Source organism: Salmo trutta, chromosome 16, assembly GCF_901001165.1.
Source record: "Salmo trutta chromosome 16, fSalTru1.1, whole genome shotgun sequence".
Lineage (NCBI taxonomy): Eukaryota > Metazoa > Chordata > Actinopteri > Salmoniformes > Salmonidae > Salmo > Salmo trutta.
The window spans coordinates 44,233,432-44,254,411 of NC_042972.1; the positions used below are offsets into that span (position 1 = coordinate 44,233,432).

The window sequence follows — 20,980 nt, forward strand, 5'->3', positions numbered from 1 at the left end:
TAAAACCCCATACGGGTGAAGCCGGAAGTTTACATACACTTAGGTTGGAGTCATTAAAACTTGTTTTTCAACCACTCCACAAATTACTTGTTGACAACCTATAGTTTTGGCAAGTCGGTTAGGACATCATTTTTCCAACAATTGTTTACAGACAGATTATTTCACTTATAATTCACTGTATCACAATTCCAGTGGGTCAGAAGTTTACATACACTAAGATGACTGTGCGTTTAAACAGCTTGGAAAATTCCAGAAAATGATGTCATTGCTTTAGCAGCTTCTGATAGGCTAATTGACATCATTTGAGTCAATTGGAGGTGTACCTGTGGATGTATTTCAAGGCCTACCTTCAAACTCAGTGCCTCTTTGTTTGGCATCATGGGAAAATCAAAACAAATCAGCCAAGATCTCAGAAAAAATATTGTAAACTTCCAAAAGTCTGGTTCATCCTTGGGAGCAATTTCCAAACACCTGAAAGTACCACGTTCATCAGTACAAACAATAGTACGCAAGTATAAACACCATTGGACCACGCAGCCGTCATACAGTTCAAGAAGGAGACATGTTCTGTCTCCTAGAGATGAACGTACTTTGGTGCAAAAAGTGCAAATCAATCCCAGAACAACAGCAAAGGACCTTGTGAAGATGCTGGAGGAAACAGGTACAAAAGTATCTATATCCACAGTAAAACAAGTCCTATATCGACATAACCTGAAAAGCCACTCAGCAAGGAAGAAGCCACTGCTCCAAAACTGCCATAAAAAAGCCAGACTATGGTTTGCAACTGCACATGGGGACAAAGATCGTACTTTTTGAAGAAATGTCCTCTGGCCTGATGAAACAAAAATAGGACTGTTCGGCCATAGTGTCCATCGTTATGTTTGGTGGAAAAAGAGGATTGCATGCCGAAGAACACCATCCCAACCATGAAGCACGAAGGTGGCAGCATCATGTTGTGGGGGTGCTTTGCTGCAGGAGGGACTGGTGCACTTCACAAAATAGATGGCATCATGAGGCAGGAAAATTATGTGGATATATTGAAGTAACATCTCAAGACATCAGTCAGGAAGTTAAAGCTTGGTTGCAAATGGGTCTTCCAAATGGACAATGACCCCAAGCATACTTCCAAAGTTGTGTCAAAATGGCTTAAGGACAATGAAGTCAAGGTATTGGAGTGGCCATCACAAAGCCCTGACCTTAATCCTATAGAAAATGTGTGGGCAGAACTGAAAAAGCGTGTGTGAGCAAGGAGGCCTACAAACCTGACTCAGTTACACCAGCTCTGTCAGGAGGAATGGACCAAAATTCACCCAACTTATTGTGGGAAGCTTGTGGAAGGCTACCCGAAACGTTTGACCAAAGTTAAACAATTGAAAGGCAATGCTACCAAATACTAATTGAGTGTATGTACACTTCTGACCCACTGGGAATGTGATTAAAGAAATAAAAGCTGAAATAAATCATTCTCTCAACTATTATTCTGACAATTCACATTCTTAAAATAAAGTGGTGATCCTAACTGACCTAAAACAGGGAATTTTTACTAGGATTAAATGTTCAGGAATTGTGAAAAACTGAGTTTAAATATATTTGGCTGAGGTGTATGTAAACTTCCGACTTCAACTGTACTTTTAGACTTTTACTCAAGTAGTATTTTACCCTGGTGACTTTCACTTGAGTCATTTTATATTAAGGTATCTTTACTTTAACTCAAGTATGACAATTGGGTACTTTTCCCACCACTGCCCAACACCATGTCAGATACACCAGCAAACAGCATATAGAGACTGAACAGTGGACAGAGTAGAGACATAGAGTAGAGGAGAGAGGAGTGTGGCTGTGTGGAGGTTTGAGTGTTCCCCTGTGAGAGGGGAGTGACAGAGACAGGACAGAGCAGTCTGAGGAGAGGCGTTGTTCAGTGGGTTAGTCTCTGACAGCTGGGGCCTCTTATCAGAGCAACCGGCTGGAACTACACAGCTGCCTGCCTGGCACACGCAGTGATGATACCGCCGTGCCACCAAGAGATGGATCACACATCAGAGGAGGCAGCGCGTGACGTGGACACACTCCTCTCTCTGCAGATGGATGGACATGCAGAAAAAGGAGAGAGGGAGGGAGAAAGAGAGAGAGAAAGACCAACGAAGGGAGAGACTACTCCTCCCTCGTGATGCACGCCCACAAACGCGCGCTCGCGCACACACACACACACACACACACACACACACACACACACACACACACACACACACACACACACACACACACACACACACTAAAGTGGGCCAGAAGAAGTCAGGCTGCCTCCAGTGTGGATGTGTATGGGACTGGGGCCAGATGCCTGCAGACAAACCATGGTCACTAGAGAGGCTGCTGGCAGAAAGAGTGGAGGGAGGGCTGCTCCCATCACCAAACAGCATGCCTATGATCTTTCTCTCTCATCCCTCTTTTTCTGTCCCTCCATATGTCGCTCCGACACACTCTCCCTTTACTTCAGTAGCTCCCTGTTCCCCTCTGACCCCTTTCTTCTCCGTGTTTTTGGTCCTCCTATTTGTCCTCGCCTGCTGTTTATCTCTCCACATGTCTCTGTCCGGCTCCTCTGTCCAGCTCTCTAACCTCCTGCCATGAAATCTTGTTCTCTAAGATAGCATCAGACACATGGACTGCATCTACAACAGAGTTGGGGCACTGCCCTGGTGATTATCCATCAGCTGATCCTGTCATGAATACAGATGTGTGGCCCTACAGTAGAGGTCAGTCCAGGGGTGGAGAGGAGACTCACCGTCCTGGCGGTCAGCTCGGGAGGGTTGTCGTTGATGTCGGTCACAGAGATGAGGGCGGTGGCCGTGTTGGACAGGCCAAAGTTCAGGTTCCCCTCCATGTCCGTGGCCTGGACGATGATGGTGTACTGGGACACTTTCTGGAAAGACACACCACATCCATGTTAGTTAAATAAGACGTCATAGAGGGTGAAGGTAGTTCTGAGCATACGATAGCTAGGTGGGCTGACTGAGAAACAAACAAATGAATAACTAGCACAAATAGCTCTGAACCTGACACACACACTTACGTGCAAACTCATGAACACACGCGCACACACACAAAGGCTTAGGAAGTGAGGGAGCAACGGGCGCGAGTGAAAGGCTCATCCATTATAGCCTACAAGTCCCTGCTTTTAGCTCTCTGAGCAACCCTCATCATCACTCACTCTAATGGAGGTGCCATCACTTTAAGAAGAACCACTATGCTGCAAATATTAAAGCGAGTGAATGGACATTATTTAGGCCAGTTAGATGGGAGAGAATAGCTAGAGGCGGTGCTGCCGTAAAGACCACCATTGAAAGAACAGTCAATCATGACGTCAGACGGTATAACATGCATTCACACTGAGAAGATACGGCAGAGACACTGTCTTCTCTCCCTCTCCTTCCCTCTCACAACACGCACAGATGCACACAGATGCACACAGATGCACACAGATGCACACACCGCATTATATATTATTTTGACTCAAAAACAAAACTCATTGACACTTTGCTGCTGTCCATGGTGCTGAAAGTTCACTGTGTCCATCAGTGCAGCGATAGTTTCGCTCCTCTCGCCAGTCCATCTCTCTCTCTCCAGTCTCCCAGGCTCTCCCCTGGTCTCTCCCTGTAAGCCTCTCAGAGTCGCCGCTCCTCTCTGCTCTCATTAATCCGTTTGGCTAAACCTCCTATTGTGCTGGTGTCAAAAATGGATGTCAAGGACAGGTCAGTCAGTGTGAAGAGGAGAGGGAAGCCCAGCCTAGTCTACTGCCATGTTCGGTCACACCATATTTGGATAGTCTGGATTTTCCATCGGTAGATGCTCTACAGATGGTCATAATATCAACAAACGATCTGTTGATAAGCAACTGCTTGCTATGGTTATGGCTAGGGTTAGGTTTAGAATAAGGGTAAGAGTTAAGGTTAGGACTAGGGTAGGGTAAGGGCTAAGTTTAGGGTTAGGATAAGGTTAGGGCTAGTGTTAGGTTTAGAGTAAGGGTTAGGGTAAGGGCTATGTTTAGGGTTAGGATAAGGGTTAAGGTTAGGGCTAGTGTTAGGTTTAGAGTAAGGGTTAGGGTAAGGGCTATGTTTAGGGTTAGGATAAGGGTTAAGGTTAGGGCTAGTGTTAGGTTTAGAGTAAGGGTTAGGGTAAGGGCTATGTTTAGGGTTAGGATAAGGGTTAAGGTTAGGGCTAGTGTTAGGTTTAGAGTAAGGGTTAGGGTAAGGGCTATGTTTAGGGTTAGGATAAGGGTTAAGGTTAGGGCTAGTGTTAGGTTTAGAGTAAGGGTTAGGGTAAGGGCTATGTTTAGGGTTAGGATAAGGGTTAAGGTTAGGGCTCGTGTTAGGGTTAGGGTAAGGGCTACGTTTAGGGTTAGGATAAGGGTTAAGGTTAGGGCTAGTGTTAGTTTTAGAGTAAGGGTTAGGGTAAGGGCTATGTTTAGGGTTAGGATAAGGGTTAAGGTTAGGGCTAGTGTTAGTTTTAGAGTAAGGGTTAGGGTAAGGGCTACATTTAGGGTTAGGATAAGGGTTAAGGTTAGAGCTAGGGTTAGTAGTTACTTGGAATGGGCAGATTAAGGTTTTACTGCTAACCTACAAAGCATTACATGGGCTTGCTCCTACCCATCTTTCCGATTTGGTCCTACTGTACATACCTACACGTATGATACGGTCACAAGATGCTGGCCTCCTTACTGTCCCTAGAATTTCTAAGCAAACAGCTGGAGGCAGGGCTTTCTCCTATAGAGCTCCAGTTTTATGGAATGGTCTACCTATCCATGTGAGAGACGGAGACTCGGTCTCAACCTTTAAGTAATTATTGAAGACTCATCTCTTCAATAGGTCCTATGATTGAGTGTAGTCTGGCACAGGAGTGTGAAGGTGAACGGAAAGGCACTGGAGCAACGAACCGCCCTTGCCGTCAATGCCTGGCTGGTTCCCCTTTCTCCACTGGGATTCTCTGCCTCTAACCCTATTACAGGGGCTGAGTCACTGTCTTACTGGTGCTCTTCCATGCCGTCCCTAGGAGGGTTGCGTCACTTGAGTGGGTTGAGTCACTGACGCGATCTTCCTGTCTGGGTTGCCCCCCCCCCCCCTTGGGTTGTGCCGTGGCAGAGATCTTTGTGGGCTATACTCGGCCTTGTCTCAGGATAGTAAGTTGGTGGTTGAAGATATCCCTCTAGTGGTGTGGGGGCTGTGCTTTGGCAAAGTAGGTAGGGTTATATCCTGCCTGTTTGGCCCTGTCCGGGGGTATTATCAGATGGGGCCACAGTGTCTCCCGACCCCTCCTGTCTCAGCCTCCAGTATTTATGCTGCAGTAGTTTATGTGTCTGTTATATCTGGAGTATTTCTCCTGTCTTATCCGGTGTCCTGTGTGAATTTAATCTCTCCCCTCCCCTCCCCTCCCCTCCCCTCTCCTCTCCTCTCCTCTCCTCTCCTCTCCTCTCCTCTCCTCTCCTCTACCCTCCGCTCTCCTCTCCTCCCCTCTCCTCTCCTCTCATCTCCCCTCCCCTACCCTCCCCTCTCCTCTCCTCTCCTCCCCTCTCCTCTCCTCCAATTTCAACTGTTCTGCCTGCGGCTATGGAACCCTGACCTGTTCACCGGACGTGCTACCTGTCCCAGACCTGCTGTTTTCAACTCTCTAGAGACAGCAGGAGCGGTAGAGATACTCTGAATGATCGGCTATGAAAAGAAAACTGACATTTACTCCTGAGGTGCTGACCTTTTGCACCCTCGACAACCACTGTGAGTATTATTATTTGACCCTGCTGGTCATCTATGAACATTTGAACATCTTGGCCATGTCTGTTAATATCTCCACCCGGCACAGCCAGAAGAGACTGGCCACCCCTCAGCGCCTGGTTCCTCTCTAGGTTTCTTCCTAGGGAGTTCTTCCTAGCCACCTGCATTGCTTGATGGGCTGGGTTTCTGTACAGCACTTTGAGATATCAGCTGAGGTAAGAAGGGCTTTATAAATAAATTTGATTTGAAATGGTACTGATATTCTGTAGATAGACTATTCAAATAAAGTGTTACCCTGTGTTCAGCTGAAAGGGCCTCTTTTCAAGCCTTTCACCATTTAGCAGCCCTGCTTTCTGCTATGCCTGTGCCAGTTCTGCACGGTTGACCTCGATAACACGGCCTATAACAGCTCTGGGGTCAGGACTTGAATCTCAGACGCATTTAGGGTGGAACCCAGGTGGCTGGCTAATGAACCCCGATGGAGGCCAGTAAAATGCTGGGGAAAGATCAGTGCTCTTTCTATTTTTCTTTCTCCGTCTCTCTCCATCTCTCTCTCTCTCCATCTCTCTCTCTCTCTCTCTCTCTCTCCATCTCGCTCTCTCTCTCTCTCTCTCCATCTCGCTCTCTCTCTCTCTCTCCATCTCGCTCGCTCTCTCCATCTCGCTCTCTCTCTCCATCTCGCTCTCTCTCTCCATCTCGCTCTCTCCATCTCGCTCTCTCTCTCTCTCGCTCTCTCCATCTCGCTCTCTCCATCTCGCTCTCTCTCTCTCGCTCTCTCCATCTAGCTCTCTCCATCTAGCTCTCTCCATCTCTCTCCATCCCTCTCTCTGCTCAAGGAGCAGCGTGTTTAATAGTCAGGTCAGTTGATCCAGTGAGGCTTTTTAAAACACTTAAACTCACCCAGAGTCATTTAAAGTTCTGCAGAGTCATTAGGACTCACTCCACATGTTAATTTGAACTAGACCAGCTCTATTAATGAAGACTCAATACGGGCTGCGCTTTATTACAGTCATAATGAAATATCAATACCATCTCTTCTCATAGTGCACTCCGGTAAATAGACCCTTTATTCAGCTACATCAGGGTAACAGTAGTCCTGGATAGTTGCTGTCCTGTGGCTAGCCTGACTCTGAGTAGCAGACGTGCATAGTCTTTGATCAAGCATGGAAAGGTGTGTTAAGCCCAACAGCAGGTGGCACTCTGACCCAGTAGGGGGAATGAGACATGCTGTCCTGCAGCACTTTGTTCCAAACCTGACAGTTGATAGAAGTTTAACCCAGCGCACACATACACACACTCTTCTAGCCTCTTCCTCCCGTCAGTGGGTCTGCCCTAACAAGCCATTAATGGCGTCTCTAATGAGTCCTATAGATCTTTGAAAATAAGTATCTCTGTTAGATTAGAGCCCAACTCAAGAAAGGAAATAAGCCTTCTTTCACCAAACAGAACAAAAGCAGCGCTTTTCCCACGGGCCTAAGCTCTTGGACTTTAATGGGAAGGGTTGAAAGGCATCTAGGGCCATAAGAATAGAACACTGCTGCAAACTCTGAGGTAAAATGAGATCCTTTACACAGGAACTGAACGAGACCAGAGAGTACAGAAAGCACAAAAGGCTACAGGCTAACAGAACTCTATAGCCAGTACTCCTTTTAAACCAAAAAGGTCAAATTAAATCCTGAAATGGTTGTCTAATAGTCACTGTTTGGAGTTTGAAGTGGAGTTTGCTTTCAAATCTTAGTTAACAAAAAGATGGGGAAAGACATTACTGACATTGATAGGAAAAATGCAAAGGTACATTTCTTACCTACTGCGCCGGAACTTTGGATACTACTTAGTGTTTTTTAAACCTCCCACTTTGGGCTGGATGTGTCAATGTGTAGTTCATACATGCATAATCGGGGCAGCTGGTAGCCTAGTGGTTAGAGCGTTGGGCCAGTAACCGAAAGGTTGCTAGATCGAATCCCCCGAGCTGACAAGATAAAAATCTGTCGTTCTGCCCCTGAACAAGGCAGTTAACCCACTGTTCCTAGGCCGTCATTTAAAATAAGAATTTGTTCTTAACTGACTTGCCTAGTTTAATAAAGGTAAAATAAAAATAATCTATGAGCAGAATTACTGTCTTACCTCAATTAGCCACAAAATCCCTAGTTTGAAAGCAACAGTTTTTCTGTAAGCTGTGCTGTGCCATTTCCCATTACATTTTCCCCCACGTGGGCCAACACCCTAGCAATTCGAGTTCAACCAATGAGCTTCAGCGCCTCGCCATATCAGTAACAGCTAGCAAGATGCACATGATGCACCCACAGCAGAGCGAGAGAGAGACAGCAATGATGTGTTGCACACACTGTGTGTGACATAGTACGCAATTTTCGGGGACCACTACTGGCAAAAAAAATATAGAAAAGTACCGGAGAATCCCTTTAATGGAGAATGCATTGAATCCGAGCTGTGTGTGTTTGTGCTTTGTGTGTTAGGCAGACTGAACATGTGACGAAGACAAAGCAAGCGTGAATGAGCACTGAACTAGCACTTTCCGTATTTGCTCTGTGGTTTGTGTTCCGGCCTGTCAGTTTGGTACTGACCACAGTGATTACCCTGTCACTAACAATCTACCTCAAACAGCCACTGACTCACATTTAACCCAGAGAGACTCCCTCTCTCCCATTCACTGCAGCTTTCTGAGGAAGATGGAGCACAGCGCTCCTGCTAAATACACTGTATGAAACACAAAGGCACATGGACATACAATATACATACACACCCAGACCAATATGATACACTCATGACCCATGAAATACTGTCACACAAACACTCAGATACACCCATATGCACAGACACTTCCCCCCCTCCCAGATATGCCAGAAACAAACTTTTCTCCAGAGGGAGCCCATAATGGTTAACCACTTCCCCAGCTTGAAGGAGTAATACTCAGTCCCCTGGAGATGGCACCTCCAAGCCCCTGTAGGTGCCCAGTGCCCTACCTTATCCCCTGCCCAGCCTCTCCTCCCCCATGTGGACAGTCTGTAGGCACTCAGAAACACCGACTACAGTGTCAGATCAATGCCCTAATCAGGCAGAGCAGAGCTTACACGGTCCAACCTGGAGTCAGCGACGCCGCCCAGCATCATGCCCAGCACCGTGCACAGCCAGGCTCCAGAGAGGCTGCAGTAGCCTGGGGGAATGAAAAGCAATGGACCTGCCACTCCAGCCAGGCCTAGAGAGCACTGAGACAGCCCAGTCCATCTGTGGCACAGAGTACAGGACAGCATGACTCTTACACTCAGCAGCTCTGACACCCAGCAGGCTACCTCATACTGTACCTCATCGCTACACGCTCAGGACCAGGACTAACAAATGCTACCCATTAGCCACCAGCACAAGAGAAAGACACAGTGGCTTGTTTATGTACAGTACCTCTGTTTCTCAGGCAGAGAGCGAGGGACCCAGAGACAGCTTAGCCCTGCTTGTTAACCAGTGTGCTGAAACATGCAGTGGCACGAGGGCACAGAAGAGGTGAGGTCAGGGATGCAGTGAGTGGCAGGGTAATTGGCATTCAGGAGTGTTCAGGGCTGGGTGACACTGAAGTGCCCTTCCTGTTCCCCTGCTCTTCTCCACACTGAAGAGGCTCACTCACCCCTTAATTAACACATGAATATTCCATTTAGTCTCCAGTGCAACTGATGAAGAGGATTAGCCGCTACATCGCAGTGTGTGTGTGTGTGTGTGTGTGTGTGTGTGTGCGTGCGTGCGTGCGTACATGCGTGTTAATGCCTGAGAGTGTACTTATGTGTGTGACCTTGAGCGTAGGTGGGTGAACACCCAGGTGTGTCCTAGTTTTAGGGGGATGATCAGAGGGAGAGAGGCAGGTGGGACTGGGCTGCTGGAGTTGCTGCTCTACCTAGATTAATGAGGTTGACTCCCATCCGTTCAGCTGTGGGGGAGACCAGGGGAAAGTGAAACAGGCCCCTGCATTAACTGCAGATGATTTCTACCGTCAACCCTTTACTGTTTAACATGCATACAGAACCTGGATGCAGTTGTGATTGTTTATTTTCCTCAATATTCACACACAAATCAGATATTTAACAACTAAACCTGGTAGCCGTACCAGTCAAATCCGGACTATTGGGAAATCTGCGAATATAAACGTTATGAGACTGACTGGTGTTGTCAGAGCTCAAAGGTTTAGACTCAGCACTTATGCTTTTATGTCTGTGGTAAAATCAGCAGACTAATAATATCATAATGATACAGTATGTTGTAAATGTGTGTCTTTGGAACATTAGGAGTAGGACTGGCGGTCGTATTGCCCTCTGAATGTCAGGCCACAGAGGAGTGTTAGGAGTGTGAGTCTGAGAGGCTGACTGTAAGAGGCTGACTGTAAGAGGCTGACTGCAGGGTGAGCACAGCGCTTCTCATAAAAGACTCTGCTGGCAGCTTACTGATGCATTATGGGATAAACAGAGTAGACCCACCGTGACCTCCCTCATTAGTGATCTAAGAAGGGGGGGGCACAACACCTGCGGGAGTGCGACACAAGGAGGGTAGAGGATAAACCAGGTGAAATCCATTCCCATGACCCCCTTAAGGAGGGCCAGAACGTGTTGGTATTTTAGAACCATTAGTAGTGCTGTTCGCAGGGTCAGGGTCGATTCCATTTCAACTCCTGTCAACTGAATTGGACATGAAAAGTCTCTACACATGAATAATTCAATTCAGTTCCTGAATAGACTGGAATATAGATAGGAATCAACCCCAACCCTATTGGACTATTTTGCTCATAATGGTTAAGGTTTAGTCTAGGGAGGGAGGGAATCCTGAGTTCGTTATTAAGGGCAGAAGGTGACTGACTGGTGTACAGGAGTGGTGACCTATAGGAAACAACACCCAGTATCTGACTATATTTAATATAACGACTTAGTTTGACATGGTACCCCTGCCATGAGATGTGAGGTGACACAGTAGACACCATCAACATACCGTAACCCTGTGGATGTGCAGTAACAGGCTGACATGAACACTGATCCAACAGGATGTCAATGCCCCTTCCTCCCCACTGCTCCCCCCCCGTTCCCCCCACCTGTTCCCCCCCTGTTCCCCCCCTGCGCCCCCTGACAGACAGTGTGACCTTGTTGTGCTACTGACCTCCCTGTCCAAGCCGGCGGCCACCGTGAAGATGTCTCCCGTCTCGCTGTTGATGGTGAACATGTTGGGGATTGGCATGTGGGGGGTCTGGGATAGGATCCGGTAGCGCACCATCCCATTGGCTGTGGTGTCGTCATCTGAGTCGTTGGCGGTCACCTGCATCACTAACGTGCCTGCCAACAGGGAGGAGGCAGAGCCAGCAACAGTTAGAGAAACACAATGTGAATCACACAACACAGGAAACACCTCCTCCGGGCAAAGACAGAGCCATGAACAGTTATACAAACACCAAGAGATGTAACATATGTGTCCCATCATCATATACAAACACCAAGAGATGTAACATATGTGTCCCATCATCATACACAAACACCAAGAGATTTAACATGTGTCCCACCATCATACACAAACACCAAGAGATTTAACATACACTGCTCAAAGAAATAAAGGGAACACTTAAACAACACAATGTAACTCCAAGTCAATCACGCTTCTGTGAAATCAAACTGTCCACTTAGGAAGCAACACTGATTGTAAATACATTTCACATGCTGTTGTGCAAATGGAATAGACAACAGGTGGAAATTATAGGCAATTAGCAAGACACCCCCAATAAAGGAGTGGTTCTGCAGGTGGTGACCACAGACGACTTCTCAGTTCCTATGCTTCCTGGCTGATGTTTTGGTCACTTTTGAATGCTGCCGGTGCTTTCACTCTAGTTGTAGCATGAGACGGAGTCTACAACCCACACAAGTGGCACAGGTAGTGCAGCTCATCCAGGATGGCACATCAATGCAAGCTGTGGCAAGAAGGTTTGCTGTGTCTGTCAGCGTAGTGTCCAGAGCATGGAGGCGCTACCAGGAGACAGGCCAGTACATCAGGAGACGTGGAGGAGGCCGTAGGAGGACAACAACCCAGCAGCAGGACCGCTACCTCTGCCTTTGAGCAAGGAGGAGCAGGAGGAGCGCTGCCAGAGCCCTGCAAAATGACCTCCAGCAGGCCACAAATGTGCATGTGTCTGCTCAAACGGTCAGAAACAGACTCCATGAGGGTGGTATGAGGGCCCGACATCCACAGGTGGGGGTTGTGCTTACAGCCCAACACCGTGCAGGACGTTTGGCATTTGCGAGAGAACACCAAGATTGGCAAATTCGCCACTGGCGCCCTTTGCTCTTCACAGATGAAAGCAGGTTCACACTGAGCACATGTGACAGACGTGACAGAGTCTGGAGACGCCGTGGAGAACATTCTGCTGCCTGCAACATTCTCCAGCATGACCGGTTTGTCGGTGGGTCAGTCATGGTGTGGGGTGGCATTTATTTGGGGGGCCGCACATCCCTCCATGTGCTCGCCAGAGGTAGCCTGACTGCCATTAGGTACCGAGATGAGATCCTCAGACCCCTTGTGAGACCATATGCTGGTGCGGTTGGCCCTGGGTTCCTCCTAATGCAAGACAATGCTAGACCTCATGTGGCTGGAGTGTGTCAGCAGTTCCTGCAAGAGGAAGGCATTGATGCTATGGACTGGCCCGCCCGTTCCCCAGACCTGAATCCAATTGAGCACATCTGGGACATCATGTCTCGCTCCATCCACCAACGCCACGTTGCACCACAGACTGTCCAGGAGTTGGCGGATGCTTTAGTCCAGGTCTGGGAGGAGATCCCTCAGGAGACCATCCGCCACCTCATCAGGAGCATGCCCAGGCGTTGTAGGGAGGTCATACAGGCACGTGGAGGCCACACACATTACTGAGCCTCATTTTGACTTGTTTTAAGGACATTACATCAAAGTTGGATCAGCCTGTAGTGTGGTTTTCCACTTTAATTTTGAGTGTGACTCCAAATCCAGACCTCCATGGGTTGATAAACTGGATTTCTATTGATTATTTTTGTGTGATTTTGTTGTCAGCACATTCAACTATGTAAAGAAAAAAGTATTTAATAAGATTATTTCTTTCATTCAGATCTAGGATATGTTATTTTAGTGTTCCCTTTATTTTTTTGAGCAGTGTATGTCCCACCATCATACACAAACACCAAGAGATTTAACATATGTCCCATCATCATACACAAACACCAAGAGATTTAACATGTGTCCCATCATCATACACAAACACCAAGAGATTTAACATATGTCCCATCATCATACACAAACACCAAGAGATTTAACATATGTCCCATCATCATACACAAACGCCAAGAAATTTAACATGTGTCCCATCATCATACACAAACACCAAGAGATTTAACATATGTCCCACCATCATACACAAACACCAAGAGATTTAACATATGTCCCATCATCATACACAAACACCAAGAGATTTAACATATGTCCCATCATCATACACAAACGCGAAGAGATTTAACATATGTCCCACCATCATACACAAACGCCAAGAGATTTAACATGTGTCCCATCATCATATACAAACACCAAGAGATTTAACATATGTCCCATCATCATACACAAACACCAAGAGATTTAACATGTGTCCCATCATCATACACAAACACCAAGAGATTTAACATGTGTCCCATCATCATACACAAACACCAAGAGATTTAACATATGTCCCATCATCATACACAAACACCAAGATATTTAACATATGTCCCACCATCATACACAAACACCAAGAGATTTAACATGTGTCCCATCATCATACACAAATGCATATTTAACATACAGTACACAGTATACACACACACACACACACACACACACACACACACACACACACACACACACACACACACACTTCAAAACATATTTCAAACCCATTCCCTGCATCTGTGTCTTCAGCTAAGGGAAAATTCAAGGGGAAAATAAGCAGACAACAAACTCTGTGAAAAAGCCCCCATTCATCCCATCCCTGTATATACCAGGCTGGCAGGCTGGCAGGCTGGCAGGGTAAAGTTCCCCCCTACAGAGTCCATTTAGTAATGAGCAGCACTGGCTCTTCTGCCATTTCCACCATCCATTATTTCAGCCTTCAGCGGAACGGCTGCTGCCCTTAATGCTCCGATGCTCTCTCCCTATTTGTCTTGGAATCATGGGTAAAAAACACAGCCATTTAAGGCTGACGGTGGGGGTGGTGTGTGCCTGTGTACGTGTGTATAGAGGTGGAGGGGATGGGGGGTGAAAGGCCTATGCCCCCATCTCCCCTAGCAGAATTATTGATTTGTAAGAGCTTGTCAGCCAGGCTCACAAATGTGACCAGGCAATTAGGAGCACTCTGTCCAGGAAAAGGGAGAGATCTCCTCATTCCTCTCCCCAGCTCAGGGAAAATGTCACTCTCCATCAGGCGGCCATTTAAAGGCTGCTACTGCTGCTGCAGCAGGAAAGCTAGGGTCTTGTCAGCTTAGGGGGAGAGACGCAGGAGAACACGCTAGGGCTGTTGTACTGTATAAGGAGGTAGAAACAAAGAGAAAGAGACAGGGGAGAGAGGAAGAGGAGAAGAGATAGCAGCATATATAGAGAGATACAGAGATTGATAGACAGAGACAGAGAGGAGTGTAGGTAGAGAGAAAGAGAGAGAAAGAGAGAGAGAGAGAGAGAGAGAGAGAGAGAGAGAGAGAGAGAGAGAGAGAGCGAGCGAGAGATGGGAGAAAAAACAGGGAGGAGTGAGAGACAGAACTGATCTAGGGTCAGTTTTGCTGTAGATCAGAGGTAGGCGCATGGATAGTATTAGATAGGATTAGCTAGTGTAGAAACATGTTGAATTTCAGACAGACAGGAGAAGAGACACACGGTGGGTACTCGCAGCTACAGGTGTCTGTTCTGCTGGCTCTCATAATTGGGCAGAGATAGCACCATAATTCCCGTGACAGACAGAATCAACAGAATAATTGTAGCTGAGAATTCTATTTCAAACTTCATTAAGTTTCAAAGCAGGAGTTGTCACTTTGCCCATGGAGAGAAAACAACAGAGAGAGAGAGAGCCATGGAAGGGAGCGAGGAGAAAAACAATGACCCTTATTACAGAGGAGAGCATCAACATTTGATCAAATGTTCAGTCCGATGGGGGGGGAAAGTAATGTAGAGAATCGTATGTCAACTCTGCCACCTTTAATTTCAATAAGAGGGATTCCTTAATAAGCTTAAAGAGTGCTCTTTGTCTAAGAGTGTGGGCATGCCTGAAAGGGTTAACCTCTGAGCCTGTTTAATTCTTCTTTCATTTGAAAATGAATTCTAAATCCTAATTGCTTTTCCGCCAAAACCACTGGAGCTGAAAATTTCACTGGTGGCAGGCAAGGCAGGCATGTTGGCCATTTGGTTACATGGGAAAAAGAGCAGAAAGTTGAGATCCCTGCTGGGCTCCATCCACTGACTAAACATTACTGAGCTGGGGGTCAACACCTCCCAGCTAGCACATGTGGTTCCTTGGAAGTTGTGGGAACGTAAGTTTTAGATTTTCCATTGGTTCTGGGAACGAAGCCATACGCTTCCTGACCAGTAAAATTGAATGTTTTTTAAACATTCTGAGAATGGAAGTGAAAATTTCACGTTCTGGGAACGTTAATTGTTAGGTTACAGGGAGGTTCTGAGAACATTTTGCTATGGTTCCTGAAAGTTTTCCTGGGAGGTTTTATTAATGTTTACAGAACAGAAATTATAGGTGATTGAGGTTTTGAAGAACTTCCTTAAAACTTTCACTGAATGTTTTAATAATACTTTTAATAACACTGCTAGCTTAGTTTGGGTTAACTGTTTTGAACTCCAAGCACAGATTGGACACACGGAAATTAATTTGCTTCGGTGTTAATCATGCAAACATTTGTTTTTTATTTTGGCACGGCGTCAGTGAGATTCAAACCTACAATCTTCTGATCTCTAGTCTTTAAATTAGTCCACTGCGTCACCAGAATTGAGCTAGCCTGCCATGTTTGTTTTACTAATTCAAAGCTGTTCAAACAGACACTGAGAACGAAATAACAATCTTACAAAAATTATTTGAACGTTACTAATGTTTTCTTGTGGTTTTTATGGAATATTTTCTTAATGTTTCCACGTTGTGGAAAGGTTGTATGCAGAATAACCATAGGACAAACACACTCTCACCGAGCTCTAAGAAACATATGGTTTTCAGAACGTTCTGTGCTAGCTGGGCTGCCTTCCAATTACAGATTATAGTAGCGGTATGAGGGTAAAATCACTGGGGAAACCAAGCCAGGAAAAAAATATATATATTACAACCTCTGTGTTGTGATAATTGCATTTTTTGCACTATAACCTGTTAGTTCATTTGCCTTGACACCATGATACTGTATATAAGCCTAAGGCCAAGACAATAAGAAGGCACAGTGGCAGAATAAATTCAACCCCACCTTTGTTTCATCATAAAACCAGAGAGCAACATCCGTCCGGTGAGGTCCACAAAACATATTGCATGTAACAAAACAGTTATACGACCTACAGCATGGTCAAGCACATTTTTGGACTACTAAACAACAATTGATTTAGAGTCACTGCAAGTCGCAAAGAAAACAGGCGCTGCCTCCACAATTCCAGCACCATTTCAACGTCAACATTATCTAATCACATATGCTTAGTCACATTTTTTTGTTGAATCTTTATTTAAATAGGCAAGTCAGTTAAGAACACATTCTTATTTACAATGATGGCCTACACCGGCCAAACCCGGATGATGTTGGGCCAATTGTGCACCGCCCTATCACGGGACTCCCAATCACGGCCGGATGTGATAAAGCCTGGATTCGAACCAGGGACTGTAGTGACACCTCTTGCACTGAGATGCAGTGCCTTAGACCGTTGCACCACTCGTGAACCCTAATACATGGCCAACTAAAAAATACCAAAAACGATTTAGTCCAATCAACATAAGGTAAATATGATGCGTCTGTCCACGGTACTGATTTCTCTGTGTGTGTGTGTGTGTGTGTGTGTTTGTGGGCGCGCGTGCGTGCGTGCGTATGTGCATGCAAGTAGGAAAAACATGTTGACTCACCCTACTTGTAGAGAAATGCCAATGCCATCCTCCTCTCTTTCATGTTGCCTGAACGGTCTATGACTGTCATACAGTACAAGCTTTTTGTCCTATGCTACCTGGCTGAAATGCTTGTTTGCTAGCTTAACTTCCTTTCATGGGCAACGATGCGCCAGGCCAGCTTTTTAACATTAGCCAGCCAACTATATCTAGCTACATGTTGAACTTCCATCCTCTCAGTCCAGGGGCACAATGTATGAATTTATGGTTGGATCTGAATTGCCGTTATAATCATTGGCCAGCACGGAGATTTAAGTAAAACCACAAGTCCAAATCCCTATCTCCATCCATGGCTACTTTAGGAAAGGGACAATTTTAGCTAGCTAGCTAGCCACCAGAGGACAACGACACAACGAGATGCAACAAATCAAGTTTTCTGTAAATCATGTTTGGCTTCTAATGTGATATGACTGGTTTGAAGGCAAATCCACACTGGCTTCCCTTGACACTTTTTTTGGGGGGTGACAGGCCGTTCACAGCTGTGCTCTGTTTAGCTCAACGCTGATTGGCTATTATTTTATTTTTAATCAAGGGAAGCCAAATGCTCTCTGGCTTCCCTTTCATTCAATACTACGGGCGGCAACAATGTCATACTCTTTTTGACCAGACAGCATCAGATAGATGGGCTACACATACAGAGACAGAGGGCGGTGTTTTGTTCACTTGGTTGCTTTCTCCGGTGAGATACGTTCAGCCGCTTACGAATTGAACGACATTTATGATACACAGAGAGACGAAAGATACATTATTTTGTATGGTTTTTTCTTGGTCATTTTTTTGGGGGGAAGCCTGGCATCCATGAATACACACCACTGGAGGATGTGGAGGAGAGGAAAAGGGGCAGAACAAGAGAGGTGGACACAAGTATTATTAATATTTGTATTATTGTCTCATTCACTTCTCTTTTTTGACCTGCACTGTTGGAGCTCAGAGCATAAGAATTTCACTGTACTTGTGATTACATCTGCGACGCTGTGCATGTGATTAATAAACTCATCTAATCTAATCATCTAATCTAAAGCACAGATGCAGAAAGATAGCATGGCAAGACATTTCCGGGGATGGAAAGGGAAGGGAGAGAGAAGACAAGGCTGGAAAGGGCACTAAAAGGGGTGGCAGGAGGGAGCGAGATAGAGGTTGGAAGAGGAAAGGACAAGAAAAGGAGGGTAAGAGGAGGATTGGTAGGGACAGGAGGGACAGGTAGGGTAGAGTACAATATTAATATGGGGAGGCAGTAGTGGGTGAGAGACTGTGTGGAAGGGCAGGAGGAGAAGTATGAGGCCAAGGAGGAGAGGTGAGAAGGAGAGGGATGTGGCAGTCACTCTGTGTGTGTGTGTGTCTGGGGACAGAGTGATAAAGGGGACACAAATCACTGCGGTCACACAAAGTTGACTCTAATGGCACTACTAGCCCTCCCCGGGCTTTTAACAGACCACACTGCAGCTCCACCCACCACCATACACAACCCTGCCATGCCCGGGAGGGACCAATGAAAACCAGCCGCCAGAAAATTACCTCCAAATCTGAGCGCATTCACACCTCAATGCATGGGCAGTCAGAACAATTTACTGCAATGTCTCCTCACATGTCTTCACAACTTCCCATGCTGAAGGAATTATTAGAGGACAGACTTGAGGGAGAAGAAATCTATTTTATACGCTACATGAACAAAAGTATGTGGACGCATCTCATTCCAAAATCATGGGCATTAATATAGAGTTGGTCCCCCCTTTCCTGCTACAACAGCCGCCACTCTTCTGGGAAGGCTTTCCACTAGATGTTGGAATATTGCTGCGGGGACTTGCTTCCATTCAGCCACAAGAGCATTAGTGAGGTGGGGCACTGATGTTGGGCGATTAGGCCTGGCTCGTAGTCGGCGTTCCAATTCATCCCAAAGGTGTTTGATGAGGTCAGGGCTCTGTGCAGGCCAGTCAAGTTCTTCCACACCGATCTCGATAAACCATTACTGTATGGACCTCGCTCTGTGCACAGGGGAATTGTCATGCTGAAACAGGAAAGGGCCTTCCCCAAACTGTTGCCACAAAGTTAATTTAGAATGTCATTGTATGCTGTAGCATTAAGATTTCCCTTCACTGGAACTAAGGGGCCTAGTCCGAACCATTGAAAACAGCCCCAGACCATTATTCATCCTCCACCAAACTTTACAGTTGGCACTATGCATTGGGGCAGGTAGTGTTTTCCTGGCATCGGCCAAACCCAGATTCATCCGTCGGACTGCCAGACGGTGAAGTGTGATTCATCACTCCAGGGACCGCGTTATAACTGATTCAGAGTCCAATGGCAACGAACTCTACACCACTCCAGCCAATGCTTGGCATTGTGCATGGTGATCTTCTTAGGCTTGTGTGCAGCTGCTCGGCCATGGAAACACATTTAATGAAGCTCCCGACGAACAGTTCTTGTGCTTACGTTGCATCCAGAGTCAGTTTGGAACTCGGTATTAAGCGTTAGACAATTTTTACGCGCTACATGCTTCAGCACTCTGCTGTCCTGTTCTGTGAGCTTGTGTGGCCTACCACTTTGCGGCTGAGCTGTTGTTGCTCCTAGATGTTTCCACTTCACAATAACAGCACTTACAGTTGACCGGGCAGCTCTAGCAGGGCAGAAATTTGACGATTTGACTTGTTGGAAAGGTGGCATCCTATGACGGTGCCCCGTTGAAAGTCACTGAGCTCTTCCGTACAGCCCATTCTACTGCCAATGTTTGTCTATGGACATCGCATGGCTGTTTGCTTGATTTTATACACCTGTCAGAAATGGGTGTGGCTGAAATAGCCGAATCCACTCATTTGAAAGGGTGTCCACATACTTTGTATATATAGTGCATTCGGAAAGTATTCAGACCCCTTGACCTTACTCTAAAATGGATTAAATAGTTTTTTCCCCCCTCATGAATCTACACAAAATACCCCATTATGAAAATGTAAAGACAGGTTTTTAGATTTTTTTAGGAAATGTATAAAAATAAAAAAAATACTGAAATATCACATTTACATAAGTATTCAGAGCCTTTACTCAGTAATTTGTTAAATCCCCGTTAGCAGCGATTACAGCCTCGAATCTTCTTGGGTATGATGCTACAAGCTTGGCACATGTTTATTTAGGGAGTTTCTCCCATTCTTCTCTGCAGATCTTCTCAAGCTCTGTCAGGTTGGATGGGGAGCGTCGCTGCAAAGCTATTTTTTAGGTATCTCCAGAGATGTTCAATCGGGTTCAGGTCCGGGCTCTGGCTAGGCTACTCAAGGACATTCAGAGACTTGTCCCGAAGCCACTCCTGCACTGTCTTGGCTGTGTGCTTAAGGTTGTTGTCCTTTTGGAAGGTGAACCTTCGCCCCAGTCTGAGGTCCTGAGCGCTCTGGAGCATGTTTTCATCAAGGATCTCTGCTCAGTTCATCTTTCCCTCGATCCTGACTATTCTTCCAGTCCCTGCCGCTGAAAAACATCCCCACAGCATGATGCTGCCACTACCATGCTTCACCGTAGGGATGCTGCCAGGTTTCCTCCAGACGTGACGCTTGGCATTCAGGCCAAAGAGTTCAATCTTGGTTTCATCAGACCAGAGAATCTTGTTTCTCATGGTATGAGAGTCCTTCAGGTGCCTTTTGGCATACTCCAAGCGGGATGTCATGTGTCTTTTACTGAGGAATGGCTTCCGTCTGGCCACTCTACCATAATGGCCTGATTGGTGGAATGCTGCAGAGATGGTTGTCCTTCTGTAAAGTTCTCCCATCTCCACAGAGGAACTCTGGAGCTCTGTCAGAGTGACCATCCCCCGATTGTTCAGTTTGGCCGGGTGGCCAGCTCTTGAGAGTCTTGATGGTTCTAAACTTCAACCATTTAAGAATGATGGAGGCCACTGTGTTCTTGGGGACCTTCAATGCTGTAGACATTTTGGTACCCTTCCCCAAATCTGTGCCTCGACACAATCCTGTCTCGGAGCTCTACGGACAATTCCTTTACCTCATGGCTTGGTTTTTGCTCTGACATGCACTGGCAACTGTGGGACCTTATATAGACAGGAGTGTGGCTTACCAAAATCATGTCC

General features: G+C 46.2%; 1 protein-coding gene across 3 annotated transcripts in view; it reads right to left on the bottom strand.

Annotated features, from left to right (window-relative positions):
- Positions 1–20,980, bottom strand: part of LOC115150816 (cadherin-4) — a 236,020-nt gene that overhangs the window by 24,419 nt on the left and 190,621 nt on the right. For all 3 annotated transcript variants that reach the window (XM_029694508.1, XM_029694507.1, XM_029694510.1), the window contains 2 exons: positions 10,905–11,077; positions 2,780–2,917 (listed from right to left, as the gene is read on the bottom strand). In XM_029694508.1, coding sequence (XP_029550368.1) covers positions 2,780–2,917; positions 10,905–11,077 — 311 coding nt within the window. The remainder of the gene's footprint in view (positions 1–2,779; positions 2,918–10,904; positions 11,078–20,980) is intronic.